General features: G+C 36.2%; 1 protein-coding gene across 5 annotated transcripts in view; it reads left to right on the top strand.

Annotated features, from left to right (window-relative positions):
• Cka (Connector of kinase to AP-1) overlaps positions 1-26,261 on the top strand; it is a 570,985-nt gene that overhangs the window by 90,872 nt on the left and 453,852 nt on the right. For 4 of the 5 annotated variants that reach the window (XM_090399496.1, XM_090399494.1, XM_090399495.1 and 1 more), the window contains exon 3: positions 7,155-7,237. In XM_090399496.1, the coding sequence (XP_090255622.1) occupies positions 7,155-7,237 (83 nt within the window). The remainder of the gene's footprint in view (positions 1-7,154; positions 7,238-26,261) is intronic. The other variant, XM_090399493.1, reaches the window with a different exon arrangement.

The raw sequence follows: 26,261 nt of genomic DNA, 5'->3' as shown, positions 1-26,261 counted from the left end.
TGTTTGTCTAGTAATTTGGCCATTTTGTCTGTAACATTCTTGATGTATGGAAGTGTGATTGCATTCTTGAAATCTTGCTTTTGTGAGATGATTGTAGGAGGTGTGTTCAGGATTTTTTTTTGATAGTCTTCGGTTCATAACCATTTTTTTTTGAGGATCTGTTTTAAATGTTGAAGTTTTTCATTTTGGGAACAAAAAGGAGGACTGGCTATGGGCTCCATCCTCTCCCTGGCTTTAGCTAACCTATATATGGAACATTTTGAAAATAATGCTTTAAACAATTATCATAAAAAACTGAAAATCTGGCTATGCTATGTAGACGATATTTTCATCATATGGCCAGGAACAACAGAGGAACTAACTGACTGCTTTCAAAGATTACCTGAATAATGTACACAATAACAAAGTTTACTTTGGAACAAGAAGAGTAAAAAACTTCCCTTTCTTGATATCCTAATAGAAATCAATGAAAAAGATAATAAATTATCCTTCTCCATTTATAGAAAACCCACCAACACAGGAAGATTTCTTAATGCAGCCTCACACCACCACCATCCCTCGCAAAAGATAGGTTTAATTAAAACCTTGAGGAACAGAGCTTATAATATTTCAAGCACAGAAAAAACAAAGAAATGAAGAACTTCAACATTTAACACACATTCTCAAAAAAATGGTTATGAACCAAAGACTATCAAAAAAATCCTGAACACATCTACAATCATCTCTCAAAAGCAAGATATCAAGAATGTTACAGACAAAATGGCCAAATTACTAAACAAACATAACATCAAGTGGCCTTTCTGCCATTGGAAAAAATTTCAAGATCCCTACATCTCCCAAAACCTCCACATCATCCTTTAAAAAAACCAGGTGTATATAATATTCATTGTTCCTGTGGCATCTGCTGTGTAAGCCAGACGGGAAGATCAGGGGAAATTCGCATGAACAAACACCAAAAAGACGTGCAAAAAAGAAGAGAAAACAAATCAGGCTTAGCATACCATACAACCTCCACCGGCCATAATGTACTCTGGCAAAAAACAAACATGTCTTACATTGAAAAAAATTGTTTCATAAGGAAATTTAAAGAAGCTTCAAACATGCTTAGAATTCCAATGTAATGCAACAAAAACCAGGGCCTAATTCTACACCAAGTTTGGTCAGCATTGATAAAAAATATACCCAAGTCAGGCCTCAGACAATATGAACATGAACAACACAACGTGACAGCATCCAACATTGTTCAAACTTAGCATTGCACTGAGTCTACATTTGGATATTCAATTTAATGAACAGTTAGACAACTGCATAGAATGAACTATTTTGAGTAATTTCTCATTTCGTGTGTTTTAACTTTTAGTTACCTTTGACCCCTGAAGATGTAAGTCATATGACTTAATGAAACTTGTCGGGTTGTTTTTTATTGTTATTTATTGTAATAAATGGCCCAATTACTGGAATCTTTCTTCTGAAGGCATTATTTTTGTTTTTTCTTTGGATAGTGTCATATTATATTGTTTTGAAATATCATTTAATGATTTTAATGAGTTTTGTAAATCCTCTTCTGATGTAGCTAATACTATTTGATCATCTGCAAATAATAGTGTATCTATCTTCATTTGTGGGGTTATTTATATTCCAAATACTGTTTCCAGATTGTTATAATTTTATTTATATATATATATGTTGAAAAGCAGAGGTGAAAGGGTGCATCCTTGTCATACTCCTCTTTATATCTTTTCTTTCCGTTCTGAGATGTGTTCTAATTTAACTGCTATTTTATTTCCTATTATATATATACATTTCTTGAATGGATTGTAAAAGTCGGTTTTATATATTTAAACTGGTTAATATTTTGAACAATTTTTGTCTACTAATTTTGTCAAAGGCTTTTTCATAATCAATAAAGGCCATGTGTGTTTCTTTTTGAAATTCTCTTCTCTTTTCTATTAATAATTTTAGAGTAAAAATTGGATCTATGCAGATCAGCCTTTTCAGAAACCATTTTGTTCTTCTTCTAGTTTGTCCTCTACAATACTGCTTAGCTTCTCTTTTAATATTCCTGCATATATTTTATATCCTGTATTTAGCAGACTAATTCCTCTATAGTTATTGCAATCTTCTTTATTTCCTTTTTTATAGATTGGAATAATCAGTACTTTTTTTTCCCCAAGAGTTAGGAGTTTTTCCAGACATCCAAACCATATTAAAAAATTTCAGAAGGCTTTCTTTAAATTTTTCACCTGCATTTCTGCATAGTTCTATATTTATATTGTCTTCTCCTGGTGTTTTCCTACTTTTCATCTTTATTATATTTTTCAATTCTAACATTATGATATTTTCTGTTAGGTCATTCTTTGTTCTCATCTGTTCAGAGATTTTGGAAATAGGTTACCTATTTTTCTAAATCTATTGTTTATATTTTTATATTTTCTTTTATTTCTTTATTCTTGTAGTTTGTTACTTAATAGGTTTTGGGTTGTGGCTTAAATATATCCTTTTCTAATTCTGTTACGAAATTGTTCCATCTCTCTCGCTCTCTCTCTCTATATATATGTGTGTGTGTTTTTCCTTACTTCTCGTTTTGCAACTGCACTGTTTCTTTTATACTCTCTTTCTGCTTCTATTGTTTTGGAATTCAGCCATTTCTGGTAACTGTCCTTTTTTGTTTATATTATATTTTCTATTTCCTTTTTCCAGTCTCGTAGTCCTCTTTTTCTAATCCATTTATGCTTTATTCCTAAGCTTTCTGTTGTTATTTTTGTGAGAATTTGTTTCAAAGTTTCCCATTCTTCTTCTATGTTGCTTGATTCTTGTGTGGTTTCTGTATTTAAGTTTGTGCATTTTTGATATTGTTTTCTAACATGATGATCTTCTAATGAAGAAGTTTTGTAACTAGGTTGATAAGAATTTACAATTTTCTGTATTTTTAGCCACTTTGGTTTAAATTGAATTTTTGCTGATACCATATAATGATCAGAGTTTAATTCAAAACCTCGATATGCTGTTTCGTCTAAAATTTGCAATAACATAGTCAGTTACTGATTTGTATTCTTTGGCTGACCAAGTATATTTATGTATTTCCTTGTGTTTAAACACCAAATTAATTATTTTCATATTATTATAAATCATTTATAATATATTATAAATTATAAATAATTTATAAGTTATAATTATAAATTATTTATAAATTATAATATATTATAATTTATAAATAAATTATATTATAAATTTTATAATTTATAATATTATAATTGTTAATTATAATATTATTTAATCACAAATTATAAATGACAAAATCATGCAGTCTGTGACCATTTTGATTGCATGTATCTTTGCCAAATTTACCTATGTTTGTATTTTTTGTTTCCTATTCTGGCATTTAAATCTCCTGCTATTTCTCTTTGTTCCTTAATTTATGGAAACCAATGTATTATTTATGCATCTGCAAAAGCAAAAACATCACCTTGTGTGATTAACATTTCTAAATATTTTATTTTTTTTAAAATTGAAATCATCGAAGTTTGCTGACTGTATTATTATTACGTGACACCTCCAGGGAGTCCAAAGACTCATCGAGAGAGAGTACCTACTCTACAGCTCTATATCCACCAACTGCAGTGCCATCTATTGCCCACCACCACTAGTATTTCCATAAACAATCACAAACATCCATACCCATGGCGAGATTTGAACCCCGAACCTTTTGGCTGGAGAGCAGATACTCTAACCATTTGGCCAACCAGGCTAGCATTATTTAAGGGAACATCATTTCATGCTCATATGATTGACTTGAAGAAACCACCCTTTATGTCACTTGCCACATCACCGTATTCCAAAAGCCTGATGTACCTTTAGTTTTTTCACATCTCTCCAAAACCCAGAATACCAGATCAGTAGTCCAGATATAGCACATTCAGGCCTTACAAAGGAAAATTTATCCTCTTCAGACAACTAAATCCCTTTTCAAGCCATCGATAGCATTGTTAATATAATTATTCAAGAAGCAATAACCTAAGGACAGTCCTATCAGTACCCAAGTCTTTAACCTGAATGTTTTTCCCATATGCTCTTATGCCATAACAGCATTGCAATAGCTATAGTAGGCTGTCAATGCCTCTGCATTGTCCAGTAGTATCACATTATATTCATTTTCCAACTAGGTTGTGTCATTTTATTTAAAAATTACAGGTATAATCAAGACATCTTCCTTTAACATAGTTATGTAATCTTCTGTAATTATTTTTTTTTTATATGAATCCCACACATGAAAGATTATAAACTATAAGCCATTAAGCACCAAGTTTTAGATACATTTTTAAATCCTACAGACCAAATGTGAAATTTTGTTTTCCATTTTTTTTTTTCCCCACTTGGGAATTATAATAAACAAGTGGTGGTGGTCTCACATTAGGTGATAAGAAGCATTCACTTTCTAATGACATTCTCTCTCTCTCTCTCTCACACACACACACACACACACACACACACACACACAGAGAGAGAGACAGACAGAGATTTGAATATGCATATCACAGAGTAATGACAAAGCAAGAGGGTCATCTCGTTGTCATTTGTTCTCCATTATCACCATATCCAGCATAAGCTAATATTTTGCCTTGGTCCCTAAGGCCTCTTCATGGACACAAAGAAATTCCAGAAATTGATAATTTATATTTGTTTCTGTATGGGAGGGAGAATTTTTTCTCACAGGATCCAATGGTCTATATCCATGACATGGTCTTCCACCCTGGAATGAGTGGGAAAAAAATCCTTCCCCTATACAGATATGAATCAGACTATTTTGGGAATCTGGAACAACACACAAACATTTCCCAAACCTGAAGAAATTCAACTGCATAACTTCATCACAAATCTGGACCATTTTGAGACCCTCAGCAAGATTCCATCACTGTACCCATAGAGTGCTAGTTAGTACTACAGGAGTCCACCTTTTAGTCAGGATTTTTGTTGGTGTACCTGTGTGCACATGCTTAGTATATTTCGTTGTGGTCGTGAATATAGGCAACCAAGGTGAAATATTGGTGAAATTGGAAAAATAACTAAATTTATTTCGTAATCTAATCATCTAAATTAATTTAGTTCTTATTCAATCTCCACATGACAAAGGAGTTGTGATCCAATGTATTAGTCTTCTCTACCTTTCTGTCTTCTGTCATTCTAGATGCATTCTCTAACCTTAGTCCAGTTAGAGCAGGAATTTGATCCAGCCATCTCCCATGGGGCCTGTCACTTCATCTAGCTGCTTGTATCTTGCCATGCATGAAGAGTTTTCATTGACTCTGTCTTTTTTTTTCCTCCTTGAGATGTGTCCAAAATATCTGAGGATTCTTCTCTCTACCATGTTGCACAGACTCATTTCAAGATTCAGTTGGTCTCTAATGCTTTGTTTGTTTCTTTTTTCTGTCCAAGGAACTGAACTTCCTTCTCCAGGCCCTCATTTCAAAATTATTGATCTCCTTAATTTCCTTGTTCAATGCCCAAGACTCGAAAGCTATAAAGAACCACAGAGAAACCCAAGGATATGTGTTTTTTGTGGTAGATATTTTTCTATGCTTCCAGATCTTTGTGAGATGAGTCATTGCAGATCTTCGCATTGTAATTTGCCCTCTTACTTCTTCCATATGACTCCTGTTGGCACAGAGCAGTGAGCGCAGATGGATAAACTGATCAACTTTATCTTTGTTAGCAAGCAGCCTGAAGTATTTCCATTATTCTTCCAAGGTGTTCATTCATATCATTTTCATATCCTGTTATTAGTATTGTGTTTTCAGAATATCTTAAGTTATTGATGCTTGAATCTGCTTAAACATTATGCCTTTGTTCCAGTTGTTTTGATTACTTCCTCACCATAGAGATTGAGAGATACAGAAGATCAACCTTGCCTTTCTCCTTTCTGTAAACTTAATCGATCTAATAATGGGTTATCAATTCTTACTGCAATTGACTTCTTGTCGACTTGTTAATTGGACAAGATGTTAGGAAAATTTAGTTAATTATTAATTGTGGACGTTTTTCATGAAGTCCTATTTATCACCTTCTGAAAAGATCACAAGTTTTTGAACAAGTAGATATGAACAGACAAGCACCTCAAGCCTTATCTCTAGAGTAAGGTGTAATGCCTATATTCCACCTTATTATTATACTGATTATGCAATTTACAAGCAATGCTTTGGTCACAGTGATTCATAGCATGTTAAAAATACATATAAATGAGTGAGAGTTCTGCATATATGCATGTGCTCTTACTTTAATTACTAATAACAAGATAGCAAGCCATAAGAATGCATAAGAGCATAACAATAATAACTATTTATTAAGGGCTTCATGTTCTGTTATGGTTTTCTTGCTTTGTTTAAGTTAGATGTATAACAGGAGATAAGCAGTTACTGGAAATACAAGTAAACTAAAATGTTCATTACTATTACATGACACTTCCAATTACTATTACATGACACTTCAAGGTCTCATCAAGGGTGAACCTTTTGCTCTGCTATATATAATATAGATGTGTATTAGAAATGCTCTACAGTATGAATACTGTAATATAACATTCCTAATACATTCCTATAAGGTTTTTTTTTAGTCTGTTTGCATTTTTAATATTTTTATATCTCAGCAAAATAGCAAATGAGATCTTAAAACTGCCATTTTGTTTATGCATCTAACTTGGGGGGAGCAGGTAGTAACAGAATATAGAGCCTTCATCAAATAGAATTTGCTCTGTATATTATCAGACTTGCCATCTTGTTATTACATTTTATCAATTTGTTCTATTCATAATTAATCTTTTACTATTAATTTCTATACAAAATTCTTTTAATAACATTTATTTAATATCTTAAATGATAAATTTTGTCAGTAATATTAATAAGCAGTTCATTTAACAAGTAACTCTTTCCTTTCTGACATCACATTATGATTAAATAATGACTACCTATTGTCTTAGTTGCTTTGCAAAATTATCCAAATTTACATGCTGCCATGCTTATGCAGCATGAGTAGTAATTGTTCTAAATTCAAATTTTCATTTCAAATCATGGAATATACTGCTGGAGTTACTAACTCAGAAAGAAAAGGGTTAAATTCTATGGTACAATCAAGTTCTCTTATATTCTGTTTATTTTTCACAGAGCAAAATTTCACAAACTCAAGTATGGGACAGAACCTAATCCTGCAGAGTTCAAGGCACCAATATTTGATGATATCGGTAAAGGTGAGATTTTGTATTCTGGGTGGGATAGGAATTAAGGGGGGGGAGGTTAGTCGAACAGTTATTGAGATTACTTTTTCACAATTATTATTTAATCCACTTCATATCTTTGTGTGTATTGAAATTCTATGAGCTTTTGTCTAACAATCGAAATTGTGATTAAATGAAAGCACCTACAAAAGTGTACACTCATTTTAAATCTTATTATCCCATAATAGTGAAGTAAGTATTCTCTTAACATACCCATAATTTGCATTCAAAGCTTAGACTACAGCAGAATTGTCAATTAAGCAGTAATTAACAATTCCAACAATTAAATTGTTGGAATACTACTGACTGCCTATGTCTAATGGATAGCACGTGCCTTGTGATGAATTCATAACTAATAACTCACCATCTCATTACAATTCACTGACAGGGACCTGGTGTTGCACTTGCAGTCAACTTGCAACCAAAATCCTATTGATACAATACCATTCTAGAGGAAATTCTTTGTAATATACTTTTCACTATAACACATTATTCTTGTGGTTCTATGAATTTTCCATATGAACTTATAGCCATCTGTATGTTATAGTAAGCTCATGGGAAGTTCCCACAGAAATGTTACTGAGTATATTATAACATGACTACTTCTGGGCTAGTATTTACTACTATCAACTTTACTGACATAAGGGGTGAAGCAAAGGCTTTTCATATTCCCGGATATCATGATAGAAACTGTGAGTGGAGAAAGTTTATGAACCAATTGCTCTCCCCTGAGTGGCTAGGAGATTAGTCCTCAGTGTTGAAGTTTAGGATGGCTTTAGGTCTTTTATGTTTGAAATAATCCATTGCATCATAATCTGCAGCCAGTTGGATCAGTTTGTTAGGGTGCACAGATGCTTTTGAGAAGAATTTGATTGCTATAGTCTGCATGAAAGTGTAAATATAGGGGACATTTGGGTCCCGATGTAGCTGGACAGTTCGGATGAACCACGGGGCGCCCAGGATCATTCTGAGACATTTATTCTGGATACGTTGTAATTTGAGAATATTAGTATTTGAAGTATGACTCCAGGCCAGTGAAGCATAGGTGAGATTGGACAAACCATCAGTTTGTATATGAGAAGTTTGATTCTGGTGCTCAGCTTACTGGTTCTGTTAATTAGCAGGTAGAGCTGGGTTATGGTTTTTGATGTGTTTGCACAGAGAGTCTTGATATGGGAGCTGAAAGCCAGTTTTCTGTTCCAATATTACACCGAGATATTTGATCTCAGTTTTCCTTGGAATTTTAGTGTTGAAAAGGAGAATATCTTCTTTAGGAAGCACTGATCTTCTAGAGAATAGGACGGCTACGCTCTTCAGGGGATTCACTTGGAGTCGCCCTTTGGAGAAATATTGTTCGATTAGCAGTAGGTTGTCTTGCAGTTTCTTGATGGTTAGGTGAGGCTTTAAAGATGATCTGGCCAATATCGCTGTATCATCAGCATATAGAGCTTTAATTGAAGATAATGGGTTGTGCGGTATATCATACAAGTATAAGGAGAATAGGATTGGTGCTAGTAAGGATCCTTGTGGATCTCCAGCCAAGATGTGTTTTTGTGTCGAGACTACCCCACACATCCTGACTTGCATGCGCCTATCATAGAGGTATGCCTTTATAAGATGAATGATTCCGATTCGTACACCAGATGATATCAGTTTGTATAGCAAACCATAATGCCAAACCTTGTCAAATGCACTGGCTATGTCAAGGAAAACAGCCCCAGTGCATTGATGCCAGTTAAAACCCGTGATGATGTGTTCCACTAATCTGTATATTTGTTACGTGGTGCTATGCGATTGTCAGAAGCCAAACTGCTCCTCAGGCAGGATATTTAGTCTGAGTACTGAATCTTGAAGTCTGGTAAGAATTACCTTCTCTGCAATTTTGCCGAGATTTGAGATGAGACGGATTGGTCTGTAATTTTGAGACAATCTGGGATCTTTTCCAGGTTTATGGATCGATATTATGTCTGCCAGTTTCCAGTAGGAAGGGAAATGTTTGTAGCGAAGGATGGAGTTAATTATATTTGTCAGATGGACAATAGCTCTACATGGTAGAAGCTTTATTACTTTGTTAGAGATATTTGGTCCAGGAGCCTTTTTGTTCTTGAACTTCTTAATAATAGCATATATTTCAGCAGGTGAGGTGGGTGCAATTTGAGTGGAATATGTGAAAGCAGAATTGAGTGAATATCTGACGTTACGGCGGATCTTGTATATATGGTTAAAATCGAGGTGATCGTATGCAGGTTCACATTGTTTTTCAAGATGATTTGCTATTGCTTCAGCTTTATCAGCATCAGTGTGGATGAGACCTGAATCTGTTTGGAGGGGGAGAAGAGGTTTATTTCTGTTTTTAATCTTTCGGATGAGATTCCATATGAAGTGGTTATCAGTAGAGATGGCGGTCAGTTTTTCATCCCAGAGTTGAGTTCTATGGGCTGCGAGGGCATCTCTCACTGTAGAGTTGAACCTGTTCAAGATCCGTTTGTCTTGCGGCACCCTGGTGTTGTGGTATCTTTTTCTTGCCTTATTTTTTTCTCTAATCAGATTCATAATATCTTCTGGCAGGTGGTTGGATTTGCAGGTAGTTGCAGGGGTAGTAACTGCTGCACAAGCTGCTTTAATCTGTTCTGTTAGATTTTTAACAGCTGTTTCAATTTCCTCTTTTACTTAAATGATGGGAACAAGACCAATATATTTTGGCAGTACCTTGGAGAGCCTTTCCCAAGGAATGAATGAGTGAGTGGTGGGGGGAAGATCATTTTTAAGGTTTCCCAATTTTAACCATATTGGGTTATGGTCTGATGACAGATTGTTAATCATCATTAAATTGTATTGGAGTCTGATGTGCTGCAGTATGGCTATGTCCAACACATCAGCCCAACCATAAGTGTGATGGGTGGGGTCAGCAGGACCTATTACATGAAGGTTGTTGAAACCAGCATAGTTTTGTAGTATCTGTCCATTTTTGTTGGTGGAACGGCTATTCCAGGTTGAATGCTTGGCATTTAAATCATCTGCCACAATGATAGGCTCTCCAGTCAAATCCGAGAACAGTAATGATTTTTGTGGAGGATGATATGCTGTGAAGATTTTTAATTTGCCGACAGAACTTGAGAATCTCAATGCCGGTGACCTCGAGGTTGGTGGTAGGAGGGATGTTTATGGAGTGATGAAAGATGAAATTTTTAATGAAAATTGCCATGCCTCCTCCTATGTGGGATAGTCTATCAGCTCTGTACAGTTGGTATCCACAAATTTTGGGGTTGTCTGATGGTCTTAGGTGTGTCTCATTTAGTAAAAGGACATCTGGCTGATGTCTTTGGACAAAATTTTGAAGTTCTAAAATCTTACTCCTCAGGCCGTTCGCTTTCCACGCAATGATCTCTAGAGATTCTGGTTTTAATTTGTTACTGTTCATTAGTGAGCGCTGAAATAATGGCTTGTGTGTCCTTTAGAAATCTGTTAGTAGAACTTTGTGAAGGGTTGGATCTGCTAAAATCCAACAGCATATTTGCAAGAGAAGAGGTAATGATAGCTGTCAGATTTGTGTGTGGTGTTGTCTGTTCACGGGATGACTGTTTAGGACGAGTTACATTCGCATAGGTCCTAGATTGTTGTTTGCGGAGTTACTCTTTTGGGAACCTCTGGCTTTGTCTGAAGGGCGTCTGACCTTTTATATTGAACTTCAGGAAACTGAAGTAGTCTCTGACATAGGTGTGCTGAGTGAGGAAGAAAATGTTTCTGCTTCTGATTTTCTATTTCTTGGATTGTGAGTGCATCCTTTGTAATTGGCAGTGTGAGGACCGCCACAATTGGCACATTTAGCCGGGTAGATTTTGGTTTAGTGCATGTATTTGTTGGGTGGGCGATCCCACATTTTAGACATCTGAATTCAGCTCTGCACATCTTCTGGGCATGGCTGACATCTGTGGCACTGTCCTGTTGAAGCTCTTTTTCTTAGTGGTTCTATAGTAATTTTTAGTCCACAAATGGATGTCAGATCATATATGTGCTTATAAGCTGGACTGATCTCAATTAGAACCAGTGGCATTGGAGTCTTGTCTTTTTTGGTCGTTCTACTGACCTTAATGGGTGGCAAGTCTTGGTGGTGGTGTAGATCTGCAACCACTTCTTCTATGGATACGTCTTCCGAGACACCTCTGATTACTACCTTGAGGTTTCTTTCTGATCCTAGTGAAAAGGTGTGATACTGTATACCTTTGGCATCCAATTCACCAGTCAACCTTCGATAATCCATCACTGAGCAGGGCTGTATTTTAATACCTTCTGTGACATTCTTTGCTTGACTGTATGAAATCTTTAAATTGGACATAATAGTCCTTAGGGACATCCATTTTTTCTTTTCTCGCAGAATAATCAGAGGTATCTTTTCCCTTGAGGAGGTAAGAGAGTCCAGGTCAGGACTGTCTTCTTCCATTCAATCCGCTTTGGGTGGTTCAGAGGCTGCAGTTTTGCATTTTTTGCGAGCGCAAACCTCCTGATAATCGCTGTGATCTGCAATGGAATTGTCATCAGCAGTTGTTTCTATTGCACTGGTGCTATCTTGATGGATACTGGGAAGAAGTTTAGAGAGTTGAGGGTCATCTGAATCAAGCTCTTTTATTTGATGAATTACGACTTTACCTGGCCATTTAGTGTGCAGTAGATTGCCTACATGCTTGAAGATAGCCAGAAGTTCTTTGAAATTTAGTTCTTCATATGGTGCCTCCATGATTGGCCCCAAAGTCTGTTCTGTGGTTCAGGACATGCCTTGCTCTTGTCACGATAGCAAATAGACAGTTGCTTATGATTACAAGATATGAAACAATGGGGGGACACTTGCGGCAGTAGGCCTAGCGTATCGCCCTTGTAATTTCAATGACTTACCTGGATAAATCACTGTGGAAAAATAAAGTGTCTGTTTATGGTAGCAAGCAATTAACTACTATTACTAATGAATAAGCATAAATCGCTAAAAAACATATCAGTCAAATTCACAATTCACCATCAATAATACATGCGAATCGCCATCACGAAAACTCAACCATCTAGTATTTGCTATCCTTATCCTTATAAGGACTGGCTTAAAGGGGCGAAGCAAAAATGCTTTTCATCTTCCCCGTTATCTGTAGAGGACAGTGTAGGGATAAGGTGTTATTGAGCAATTAAGGCTCTGATCATGGCAGGAGGGTAACAGCAATAGCCGAGCCTCAGTTAGAACTTCATTGGCTACAACATTGCCATCCATTACCCTCCAAGAGTATTGGATTGAATGAATCAATCCAATGTCTTTCTCAACTCCTAGTATTTGCTATTTTGAATTTTGTGCATATATAGGGGAAAATCATGTAAGCAGTACTGTGGTGTGACTATCCTTTTTTTAGATCTGATTTGATGTGAATGTATTTTTTTTTTTTTTTAATAGGGTGCCTCCTCTGAATGAATTGTGTGATTAAACATATTAAACATTTTATTTTAATGCAGCATCTACTGCTGGGCATTTAAATTATTGTTACCACAATAGCTTTACTTACCTTAGTGATGAATTATTTAATAAGCTGCTGAAGATTTCAAAATTAAATTGAAAACTTGCTGTAGTCAATTCATAAAACTAAGAGTTTTATACACAAAAACTATAAAGGATTTTATATATAATATTTCCATGACATTTTGGATTTAAATACAGAATTCAGTTTGGGTTAGCTGAATCCCAAACTGCCAGCCCATTCTTATTCATTCAGTATCCGTGTAGACAAGGCTCCAGAAATACTTAAACTTAAATCTACTAGCCAGAAAAAAAGTTTACGCACACAAGGTATCAGTCTACTTTATAAAAAGTTTACGCACACAAGGTATCAGTCTACTTTATATAAATATTGTTGTAGGTGATTAAAAAAAAGGGTGGGGGGAATGTTATGTTGACAAAACAAAATAATATATTCTTCAATTCTCACTATACATTACATGTAATTATGCAGATATAGACTTTTTACGGTGAGTTTAAAATGTATCCACAACACAGCTCATCACAACTCAGTTTGAGTTGTGATGAGCTTTGAATTTATATAAATTACCCATGAACACTAATTTTATAGGGAAGACAAATAATAAAATTCACAAAAAATAAAAATAAAAAAGAGGTAGCACTCACTGTGGAATACTCACTTTTCACAATGCACTCAGTCTGACTTATCTTTGCAAGATGTATTTTTTAAATAACAGTATTCAAAAGAATCTATGCTATGTAAAATTTTTATTCCTTTAATTACACTAAGCTTCATGCAATGAACTGTGAAAGTACAGTCCTCTATTACATTTGCCTACCTACTCAAGGGGTAAAAATGTTTGAAGAATAAGATATATAGATGTACTACAGTATATCTATATATACACATATATATTATTATTATTATCTGAGACCTCCAGGAAGTCAAGGACTCAACAAGGGAGGCTGTAAATTACCCAACCCAGCTATTGTATCTTCCCTTGAATTCATTTACACTAGATGCACTCACTACCTATAAGGGCAAATTATTCCACTCACTCACTGTTCTCTGAGAGAAAAACCTAGCTCTTAACCCTTTCTTGACTGAGAACAACCTTAACTTCCATGGATGTCCTCGTGTTCTCTCCCCATCTTCCATATAACGAAAAATTTCATCATTTGAAATGATATAACACCCATTCAAAAGTTTATGGATCTCTATCATATCACCCCTCTTTCTCCTGTTAACCAGAGTTTGTAATCCACATACTCGCAATCTGTCCTCATAATCAAAATCCCATAATCCGGATATAATCTTTGTAACTCTTCTTTGCATCCTTTCCACAGCTTCTTCATCCCCTTGGAACCCAGGAGACCAAATCTGCACACAGTAATCCAAGTGTGGTCTTATTAAAGCCTTATAAAGAGGCAAAATTACTTCCTTATCCTTACATGTCAAGGTTCGCTTCAACATAGCAATTATCCTCAGAGTTGTATTTGCAACTTTTGCTATGTGACCTTTGAACTTTAAATTCTTATCCACCAATACACCAAGATATCTTGCCTCTTCAGTTTCTTGTAGCATAACCCTGCTAATATAATATGCTGCTGGAACTCTAATCACGCTAAAGTGCATAACTTTACACTATACATGACATATGTAATAAACTATCTGTTCTTTAAAAAAAATTGTATTTTTCTTACAATATAATTTCATCAACAAAATAAACTAATAATTATAAATATAAAACTTAAAATTGGCACTATCTAAGTGTAAGTTTAATATTGAACTAAATGAATGTATCCATTTGATTATTCTTTATTGGAAATGATAACTGCAGTTTAATTTAAATGCATATATGGCATGAAAAAACTGTATATTTTCTAGCACATTTCAAGTGCATGAGATTTACTGTTTTCAAGTGAAGCACTGTAACTATAACACTTAATGGCAGCTGATGTTTATTGCTTCATGGCTGAAACGAAAACTGGAAGTGTTTTGTGTAGTGGAGCATGTGCGGAGGAAATGAACCCGATAATATTGCTGTAAGAGAAATTACATTTTTGGAACTCAAAAGTGGATATAAAAGTTATCAATTATTATGTTACGACAATGATGACAGAAACAACTGTTTGTGGAGGGGGAGTAAGTTATGGCAGGTAGAGGTTTTAGTTATTACTAAAATATGAACAACTGTTCATATGGGGGGGGGGGGGGGAGTTTAAAGGAGATAAAAGGAGGGAAGAAAGTGAAGATGATTGGCTTATGTTATGGCTTGTAGAGAAAACCAGCAAATTGCAACTGTTTTTGAAATTCTTTAAAATAGAATGCTGTAGTGTTAAAATTAAGCATTTCAGATCCAGAAGTGTTATTTCCAACTCTCTGGAAATAAAATTTCTCTAATGAATTCATTGGCAGCTCCCTTGATCAAATAACTTTACAGTGTATGTTTTAGGGGTGTGTGGGGGGGGTAAATTATAGGAATTCACTTGCCACTTGTCTCTGTGTTTACACACCTGTGGTGAGTGGGCAAGTGAATTTCTGAAGCCCTATATATAGATACTACTAATGGGGTTCATCAAGAGAGATGAAATTCCCATTAGGTCAGAAGCCTCAGTAGACTGCATTTCTTAAAATGCTATATGGAGATTTCTCACCCCCTTAAGCACCCCTTATGAAAAAATGGAAATAGGCAGGAATATTCTTGATATTTGTGAAAAGTTAATGGAATGAACAGATGGCATTAGGGATATTAGGAAGGAATTTGATATTGTGATGCTTTATGATCTAACAATAAATGGGGTACTGATAGACTAATCTGAAGGACCATTGTCAACAGGAAGTTAATAATATCTAAACTTATCTTATAGTACTATCATGATATCCTGTACACTCTTTCAAGATACAAATGAGAATTTGATAACAATATATATTTCTGCTGTCACATATTGCCTGTACTGCTATATGAGATAAACAGATATACCTGTAGAGTTAACTGTGCATCTGTATGCTGTCAGTGAGCATTTGAAGAAGAAAGAACTTAATGGACTTTTAAATCCATCACCCATAATAAACTTTAGGCAACATTGCAAGCACCACTCATTTAATTATATGAGGGCCCAAATTGCTAAAAGTGCAGTTGATGGTACAGAAATCCAAGATCAAATGTGAAGTGGTCATCCTGCAGTTCAGAGAGCCTGTAGGATTTCAGGATACTTATAGTATATATGGATAGTGTACACATTAGTTTCCATAGTTCAGTAACTGTAGACATCAAACATGGCAGTCATGTTTGATGGCCTGGTTGGCATGTGTATTCTTCACCCAGCATGCTTGGTTCCAAATCCTACCATGGGTATGGATGTATGTGATTATCTTTAATTAGCAGATGAATTTCATCACTTGGTATGAGATCACCATGCTTATTGGAGACCTGAAATGACTGAAAAAAGTTCCATGTTTGATCTGTAGAGCAGAGTTTCCACGCTAGGTAAATAATGAATGAAAAATACAAAAAAAATTATAAAAGTTAATAAAACTTTATATCTCTCCCCTTAATTACTCATGGTACTGATGTGCTATAGATTTGTAACTTTCTCTGAGAGGGAGTCACACAAAAAAAAGCAGGGTAGATCAATATCAGCAGTGCAATTAACATCAAGATTAGTGTGAAGAGCTTTGGAAATCATGATATAAATAATGAATTGCACTACATTCTTTTATCTGGTGATAGGTGATTTATGCCCGCTTGCATCATCCAGGTTGTGAAGTTTAATGATGGTGGAGATGTAATGATCACAGTCTTTGGACTTGATTTCTTTGAAGGAGATGAATAGTAACAGTTACACAACATTTTTGATTAATATGGTGCTTCCTATGCTGCAACAGTTCTATCGAACATGCCCATATCACTTGCGACATTGGATCTTTAAATTAAAGATCCCAAGAAATTATATTATTGGTTTAATCCTTTATTCAAATAAAAGTAAACAAAGTTTACACCTGAAGTATCTTCATGACTGGGTTACTTGTATATAGTGGCTAATAACTTCTATCCATTGCCTTTGTATCCCACAATGCAAAGCACACTCCCCAAAGGGGGTTTGTGTGTGCTGTGCATTAAGGCAATGGTTGTGAAGTTATACAAGTAGCCCAGTCATCAGGATACTTCAGGTGTAAAGTTTGTTTGCTTATACAAACAAACTTTTCGAGAGTTCGAGAGTGCTTGACCTAGTAATTGCATCTGAGAATTTGACTGTAATGAATATGACCACTTTACCACCAATTGGTGAGAGTAACTATAAGGTTTTGACCTGAGAGTTGGCCAAATGTGTGGAATTTTCAATTAAGAAAGGGTGCATGTGGAAGTACCGGGCTGGTGAGTATGACAAGCTCAGGAGATTGCTTGGTTCAGTGCCATGGGATGTAAAACTGCAAGTGCTGGAGATTGATAGTGCATGGGAAGTGGTAAAGGAGTGTTTGAAGGAGGTAATAGCTGATTGTATTCCTAGAGTCTGGATAGTAAATCAAGTAGGGGTTAAATGGATGAATAACAGCATTAAGCTTGAGCTGCAAAAAAGAAACAACTGTGGAGGGAATTTAAGGAGAAAGGTGACCTGCAGGCACACAAACAGTATAAAGCACAGGCCAGAAAGGTAACGAGTGTGGTAAGGAATGCAAAAGCTGATTATGAAAGGAAATTAGCCATGCAAGCTAAAGAGAATCCTAAACAGTTTTTTCAATATGCTGCAAGTAAAAGAAAAAATGTATACGGCAGAATGATTTTAAGGAATGCCGATGGTAGGGAGGTAACTGAATTAATTGATATAGTGGAATTACTGAGCGAGTACTTTGCAAGAATATATCATTCAGGTGGTGATATTGCAGGAGTGAAAGATCCAACAGGTTATATGGGAATTGAGGTGAATGAAATGGACTTAAATAGTATATTACAAACCTTAATGGGAATACATCTGTGGGTTTGGATGGTATACCAGCTCGGGTCTAATGTGAAGCGGCAAAAGAATTGTCAGTGCCCTTGACCAGTTTGTTTAATTTGAGTCTCGAGTCTGGGTTAGTCCCAAGGGGGTGGAAAGAGGGGAAAATAGTACCACTGCATAAGGGAGTTTCCAAGACTGCTGTTGCAAATTATCGACCGATCAGCATATCAGTAGTCGTTGTCAAGGTTTTGGAGAAAGTAGTCAAGAGAAGAATACAGGAATGGATAGATGATAACGGGATACTGTATGGGGGGACAGCATGGTTTTGTGAAGGGTAGATCATGCGTCACTAATTTACTCACATTTTATAACGCAGTGACGGCTGAGCTGGATAAGGGTAATGGGTTTACAGTCATACTGCTGGACCTTTCTAAGGCCTTTGACAGGATACCACATGGAATTCTAATCAGCAAACTGCAGCATATGGAGATGGATATAGGGTTGGTGAGATGAATAGGAGGGTGGTTGATAGAGAGAGATATCAGAGAATAGTTTATTCAGGAGTACAGTCCAAAAGATGGCCCTGTGACTAGTGGTGTGCCGCATGGTTCTGTTCTTGGACCACTACTATTTAATTTGTTCATTAATGATATCGGAAAGGATCTGAGTGGAACTATTCATTTGTTTGTTGATGATGCAAAGTTGGGTAGAGCAATAGTTGAATGCACATGATGTCAAAATTTTGCAAGATGATTTGGGTAGATTGGGGGACTGGGCTAAGGAGAATGGATGTCAAAATTTTGCAAGATGATTTGGGTAGATCAGGGGACTGGGCTAAGGAGAATGGATGTCAATTTAATGTGGCAAAGTGTAAGGTTATGCATTTTAGGGTGAAAATATTAGCAGCAGTATACTACATTGGTGGAATTGTACTCCAGGAGATTGACGAAGCCAGGGATTTGAGGGTGTTGGTGGACAGGGAGTTGAAGTTTAGGGGACACATTGCAAAAGTGACTAAATCAGCTCATCAAACCACTTGGTTACTGAAGAATACTTCAATGAGCAGAGACAAGCAAGTTATTGTTCCTCTGTATCTAGCCTTGATAAGACCCCATCTTGACTACTGTGCCCAGATCTGGGTGCCAGGGTTTCTTCTTGATGGGGAGGAGGTAGAGAGGAGGCAAGTGACTAAGATGATAGCAGGTCTATGGAATGAACCTTATGAGAACAGGTTGAAGATTTGTGGGTTGCAAACATTGCTTATTAGGCAGAAGAGGGGTGATATAATTGAGACATTCTTATTAGTGAAGGGTTTCTTCATCATCATCACGAACCATGGGCTCACTACCCGTTGATGTCTGATGCCTGTTTCACTATCTTCTTCCACCTTTCTTTGTCCAGTGCACAGTGTCGCAGTTTTTGTACACCCATTCCACACCAATCTTTTATATCATCTATCCATTCTCTGTATGGTCTACCTCTTCTGTTTAAACCATCCAAAATACCAAACATAAATGTTTTTATCTTCCGGTCCTCACTCGTTCTACAGATGTGTCCAAATAATTGCAGCTTCAGTTTTATAATCTTCTGCATTAGATTCTGTTTTGGTTGTATCTTCTGATAGTGCTCTTCATTGGATTTTCTGTACCCATCCTATTCTTAGAATCTTCCTGTAACAAGTTCTTTCAAATGCCAAAATTCTTTTTCTTGATTCCTTATTTATTACCCATGTTTCAGATCCGTACAGTACACCACTGAAGATGCATGTTTCCAATACTCTTAGTTTTGTTTGCAGACTGATCACTTTACTTTTCCAGATGTTATCCATGGCCTTCAGATTTGTTCTTCCCTTTGCAATCCTTATCTTTATTTCTTTTTTACAGTCCAAGTCATATGTCAGTTTACTTCCCAAATATGTGAATTGTTCTACATTTTCTATATTAGTTCCATCCACTTGTATCTTTTGTTTCATGTTCTTCTCACCAAATACCATTGTCTTTGTTTTTTCCAAGTTCATAACAAGTCCAAATCTCTTCCCTTCCTCATTTAACAGTTTCAGTGTTTTTTGTAGTTCTCTTTCGTCTTCTTCAATAATAACAATGTCATCTGCAAATCTCAGATTGTTAATTCTCATTCCGTGTACAGATGTTCTTTTGGCATCTTCCTTCAATTTGTCCATAGCTCTTTCTAAATGTGCGATGAAAATGCTTGGTGATATTGGGTCTCCCTGTCTAGTACCTCTGCTTGTTTTAAACCATTTCCCCAAATCATCACATATTCTAACTGTTGCAACTGCATTCTGATAAACATCTTTTAATATAGCTATTAGTTTTTTTATCAATTCCATAGGATTCCAGAACTGCTAATGTCACTTTCTGCTCAATACAGTCAAATGCTTTCTGAAAATCAACAAAGCAACTATATATGTTTTTGTTTTTTCTCCTAGCTTTCTCTGCTATTAACCTCATTGTCAAAATCTGTTGAATTGTAGTTCTATCCTTCCTAAATCCTGCTTGCTCATCTGCAAGGTATGCTTCCAATTGTGTTCTTAATCTTTCTGTCAATATGATCATCACTTTACCAAGGTGACTTATCAAGGCAATTGTTCTAAAATTTTTACATTCTAGCTTATTTCCTTTCTTGTATAATGTTACTAATATTGATTTCACCCAGTCCTCTGGCATTTTCCCTTCTTTCCATACCATATTACATAGTTGGTGCATTTCTGTAACCATACTTTCACCACCATATTTAATCATTTTTCCAGTAATGTTATCGTTACCAGGACTCTTGTTGTGTTTTAGCCATCCTATTGCTTTTTCTACCTCTCTTAAAATGTCAATATCATGCTCATTACTTGGTGGTGATATCTGCTTCAATTCTTCAGTCAGTTTCCCAACACTATCTGAATCTAGTTTTTCTTCATATAACTCACTACAGTATCTTGTCCACTGCTCTACAATTTTTTCTTTATTCATCAATACTTTGCCTTTTTCATCTTTAATTGTGGTCTGTTTTGGTTGTCACTTTCTATTAATGGTTCTGATCATTTTGTATACCTCCCTTGTTTTATGCTCTCCATAGTACTGTTCTATATTGTTGCATTGGGGTTTAACCATTTCATCTTATCCATTCTGACTGCTTTTTTCATATCATTACACTTTCTTCTATTTGTTCTGATGTATCCCTTATCTTCAACATTCTTTTCTCCTGTACTAACTTCAGTGTTTCTTGTGTAATCCATTTCTTCGTGATCTTCTCTTCTTCTGGTACTGTTTCTTCAACTGCATCTTCTATCGCCTTCATTACTATTTTCACTCTTAAATTCGAGTTTTTTTCTTGCTCCACACTTTTAAGTTTCTCTTCTAACACTGTTCTGTACCTTCTTCCTATTTCTGCTTCACTTATTTGTGCTGTATCTCTTCTATTCTGATGTTGGGGTTTATAATTGTTTTTTAATTTCATCTTGATGTTTGCAATCACTAAACTATGGTCTGAGTCTATATCCGCTCCTTGAAAAGTTCGACATTGCTGTACCGATGTTATCCATCTTCTTTTAATCATAATCATATGAATCATGTTTTTGGTTTTCCCATCATTTGATCGCCACGTCCATTTTCTACACTCCTTTTGTTGGAATCTTGTGTTACAGATCATCATCTTGTGGTCCACAGCAAATTCTAACAATTTTTCACCTCGTTCATTTCTTTCTCCGAAACCATATTTTCCCATGACTCTTGCCCAACCATCATTATCTATTCCAACTTTGGCATTCCAATCTCCTTCAATAATTAGCACATCTTGCTTTGGTATTGTTTCTATTGTCTCTGTCAGATCTTTGTAGAATAAGTCAATATCCTCATCTGTGCTGTCAGAGGTGGGTGCATATATCTGGACTATTGATATGTTGAATGGCTTTGCCTGAAATCTTGCTACTACAGGGTGTCCCAAAATTCACGCAAGAAGTAATTTTGATAGAGAAAACAGGTTTTTAATTAAAAATTGTAATTTTTTATTGATTCATAAAGTATACAGTATAGGGTTATGCATGGAATAGCATATCGGGTAAATGGCCTCCACAGCTTTGCTGGCACATACGCACTCTTTTGTCGAAATTTTCCATGACCGTTTTGCATAAACGTGGCTGAATTTCGTTGATACAGCACTCAATTTCCTCCTTCAAGGCGTGGGTGGTCGTAGGCTTGTTGCTATAAACCTTAGACTTCAAAAAACCCCAAAGAAAAAAGTCCAACAGTGTTAAGTCACATGATCTGGGTGGCCAATTCTGATCACCAAAACGGGAAATTACACGACCAGGAAATGACTCATGCAGTAATTGAATTGTTTCTCGGGCTGTATGGCATGTGGCATCGTCTTGTTGAAACCACATGTCGTCCACATCCATATCTTGCAATTTAGGCAAAAAAACTGGATTATCATGTCGCGATAGCGAGCACCATTAACTGTTATTGCCTTACCAGCCGTATTTTCGAAGAAGAATAGGCCGATGATGCCTCCAGTCCAAAATCTGCACCAAACAGTGACATGTTGTGGATGCATTTGTTTCTCAACAATCTGGGATTTTCTGAACCCCAGATGCGACAATTTTGTCGATTAACGAAGCCATCAAGATGAAAATGAGCCTCATCGCTGAAGATGATTTTGTTCGAAAAATAAGCATCTACTTGTTGTTCCATAATCCATTCAACGAACTCTCTTCGCTGTGTGTGGTCATTTTTAATAACCCTGAATTTTAGCTGTCACGCTGTCTTTTTTTTTCTCATTGGCAACACTTTACCGCACAAATGGCGCTAAATTTAAATCTTGCATGAATTTTGGGACACCCTGTATGATTCGTTCATTAACTGGTTTGTAGCCTAACAGTGCCTCTCGAGCTCTTTTGCTAAGAAGGAAGCCAACTCCTGCTTCGTGCATGGTGTCATGTCCTGACCATATTACTTCGCATCCATTGATCTCTCCAGATGATGTCCATCTCATCTCTGCCAATCCTGGTATATCCCACCGATATCTCTTCATTTCTGCACGAAATAGTTCTAATTTTCCTGACATCCAGAGTGTCTGCCCATTTCACGTTCCTACTGATAACAGTTCTGTTAGTTTCTGTTTCCTTTCGGTATCCCACTTTTCGAGCCAACCCCAATCGCTCGATTGGTATCACGGGCCTTGTTTATCTGGGTGACGGCCGAGCTGGCATGTTGTAGCTGTTGATCGTTTAGGCATCAGATAACAATCGTGTTTTTTCTTTACGGTCAGAGCATCGATACTCATCTGCCCAACCCTCCTCCTTTGTCCAGGCTTGGGACTGGCATGAGACCCCTAAGGATCCCATGGTGGAGTTATGGTGGTCCACAGCAAATTCTAACAATTTTTCACCTCGTTCATTTCTTTCTCCGAAACCATATTTTCCCATGACTTTTTCCCATGAAGGGTTTCTATAAGATTAATTCAGAGGATATGTTTCAGAACAGGTCTGGTGGTGGGAGGAATAGGGGCCATCCATGGAAACTGGGCAATAGCGTGGTTAGCAAAGGTGTTAGAACTAAGTTTTTTGCATGGGGAGTGGTGAATGAGTGCAATAAGTTGCCAGAGTCTGTTGTGGGTGGCTTGACTGTGAGTGGGTTCAAGGCAAGGTATGATAGATACTGTGTGGAAGCTGAATAGTTGTTGACGTGATGTTTATGGCCTCCCTCGATGAATCTAAGGACTCCTTGGAGTTGTCCGTGATGGGGGTAATAGTAATAATAATAGTGATACTTGGATAAAGGATAAAACCAAGAATATATTCTCTTGACATCTTTAATTTATTGTATAATCAAGTGAAAAACACTTAGAGCATCTATCTCTGATCCAGAGTAATTTAATAATAAAGCGATACACCTTTTCACTACTTATACTCTATCTACCAATAATTGTCTGGACACTTTAGCAATTTACAATTGATACCAACAGGCAAAACCTAATATCGAGTATGTCCACCTTTAGGTTTAATCACCTTCCGTACCCTTTGAGGGAAGCTTTCCACCAATGTGCAGCAGATATCAGGTGGAATTTGTCTCCATTCCTCCATCAAAACAGCACTGTGTTCAGCGAAAGATCGAGGATGTGCTGCTCTGCACCTCTATCACTGCTCCAGTTTTTCCCACAGGTGTTCGATGGGTTGAGGTCAGGACAAGGCATTCGTTTAACACCCATCTCTTCATAACATTTCATAACAGCCACAGCTTTGGGGCATTGTCATTTGATAGTAACACAGGTCAATTCCATAAAAACTCCACAGTGTACCAGCAACTGATTATCCAGAATATCAAGGTACTGATCTGCTTTCATGGAACCACAGAAGGCAGTGTGGGTACAACACACTCTGGTAACAAGCGTTCGCCAGGCTGCCTCCACACCCTGCTATCATGATGGCTGGAAACAGGTGAACCTTGATTCATTTCTCCAGAATATTGTTTTCCACTGGTCAGTTGTCCAGTTCACACGCTCTTTGCACTAGGCCAGATGAGCTGCTTTGTTCGTTGTTGTGGTGCTCACCATGGTGTTACTGGCACACTTGAACTCATCAGATGGTCTGTGCCAATTGTCTCTTTGGTTACCTGGCCCTGAAATATTTTTGGAGACTGTTTTGTATCTCCATACTACAAAGTCGTCATTGTTATCCTGATGTGTGTGTTCTTAGGGATGAGAGAGGAGGAGGGGGGGGGGATATGTGATATTATGATCATACTACATGAAACATCATTACTAACTTCCTGTTTGGCAGTTTTCTTCCAAATTAGTCTGTTATCTGTCATTACTCCAACATTGTCAAATCTTGTGTTTCGGTCTTCTAAGGCATCTCTTACCATATCAGTCAACTTTGATCTTGGTCATCCTCTGGGTTTTTTTCCTGCCATTTTGGGGTGGGGAGCAGACCCGGCTGGTGGCATGTGCAATATACACAGGCGCCGCAGAAGAAAAGGCGCCTAAAAGATGGCAAAAAATATGAGATAAGAGTTTAAACGAACAACGAATGGTACAGAATGGTACGTATAATTATGAATGTACATCATCTTCCATTCGGGACCCTTCAGATCTTCCCGGAAGCGAACAAATAAATTCTGAAATTGTATCCTGGACCCGATTATATCACTGTAAATTTTGATTAAAATTTAAGAAAATATACCTAAAATAGTTCTTTATTTTTTGATGTATCATAAATCAACTTATGATTAATTGTTGAGTTCCGTGTAAGGGCTGTATCCTAATTTTAATCGGATCGGATGCATGTGGTCCGGCCCTAAAAGTTGGCTTACTACTGATAATTCATTCCTCTCGACATTCAGGCCTGTTATATTAGCGGGCTGTTAGGGTGGCGTCAGTGACACAAAATAATCAACGAACTCTCGAGTCCAATACGAAACATTCTTGTAAAATTCTCTTATCTATTTTGATTGAATCTTCCTGAGAGAACTAAGTAGTCTAGTATTCTGTAACATTTCCAACAAGTTATATTGAACAATTGTTGGTATAAAAGAAATATTGTTTTGTATAAAAGACATAAAGGTAGGATATTTCACTTGCCTTAGAAGAAATGTAACTAGGTTAAAAAAGATTTGTAGAAATATGGGGTGAATTGGAATTCCTGTTTTTTTTGAAATTTTCAAATATGAGTTAAAGGTCCAATCCTTAGGGTTGATGTTTTCATTAGAAGAATTTAAAAATTTAAAAAATTATGAATTAATAGAAAATATAGGATAAATATTTGTGAGAACCTCCCAGAACTTTGCCAGAGCAATATTTCAAGGGACTTATCTTCCTTATAGAACCTCAAAAATAGTGCTTGGGTAAAGCTCTGGGAGGTTTTTGCATTTGGTAATATTTAATAAACAATAAAGATTTTAATAAAACACCAATATAACATCTAATACCAATCAATATTTTTTGTTCTTAAATTTTTAAAAGACAGTAATTTTATCTTTATTTTCAAATTTATGTTATTCTAATAAAAAATATTTTTTGCAGTTTTCATAATTTTATCATTCTCTAATTTTTGTACATTTTTGAATTTTCCAAAAAACCCAGGAAATCCACTTTGTCCAAAATATGGATCGAAAGAGAAAATTGTCTTGTTGGCAGAATAAACAAAATCGAGAAAAGAGGCTGATAGAGCAATTAAAGAATCAAAGAACGCTGCATAGTTTTCTGCAAGATGGGCAAGACAAGGATAATTCTGTTCACACTATCGGACCAATGGACACAAGTGAGCTAAAAAAAAAAAGCATGATGGTGGAATTGTAATCATTGTGAGGCCCTGAGCTGAAACTGATGAAACTTGCGTTAAGATTGAATCAAATACTGGTACAAGTGCAACTAAACAGGATGTTGGGAACTCAATCAACGCAGTGTTTGAAAGAGAATGTTCAAATAGTGATGTAGAAACGAGTGCTGTGGAGATGACTAGCTATTCTGATCTTGAAAACATAGTGGATTAGCCAGAAAACTTGCAGAATTTTCAATTTGAAAAGATAGTACTGAAAGGGCCAGCATGAGCTAACATTTAACATT

Source organism: Typopeltis vanoorti, chromosome 10 (assembly GCF_054136105.1).
Source record: "Typopeltis vanoorti isolate ZY-2024b chromosome 10, IOZ_Tvanoo_1.0, whole genome shotgun sequence".
In the NCBI taxonomy this organism is placed as follows: domain Eukaryota; kingdom Metazoa; phylum Arthropoda; class Arachnida; order Uropygi; family Thelyphonidae; genus Typopeltis; species Typopeltis vanoorti.
Note: the sequence above shows the minus strand (reverse complement) of the source record. Positions and strands in the feature narration are given on the sequence as shown.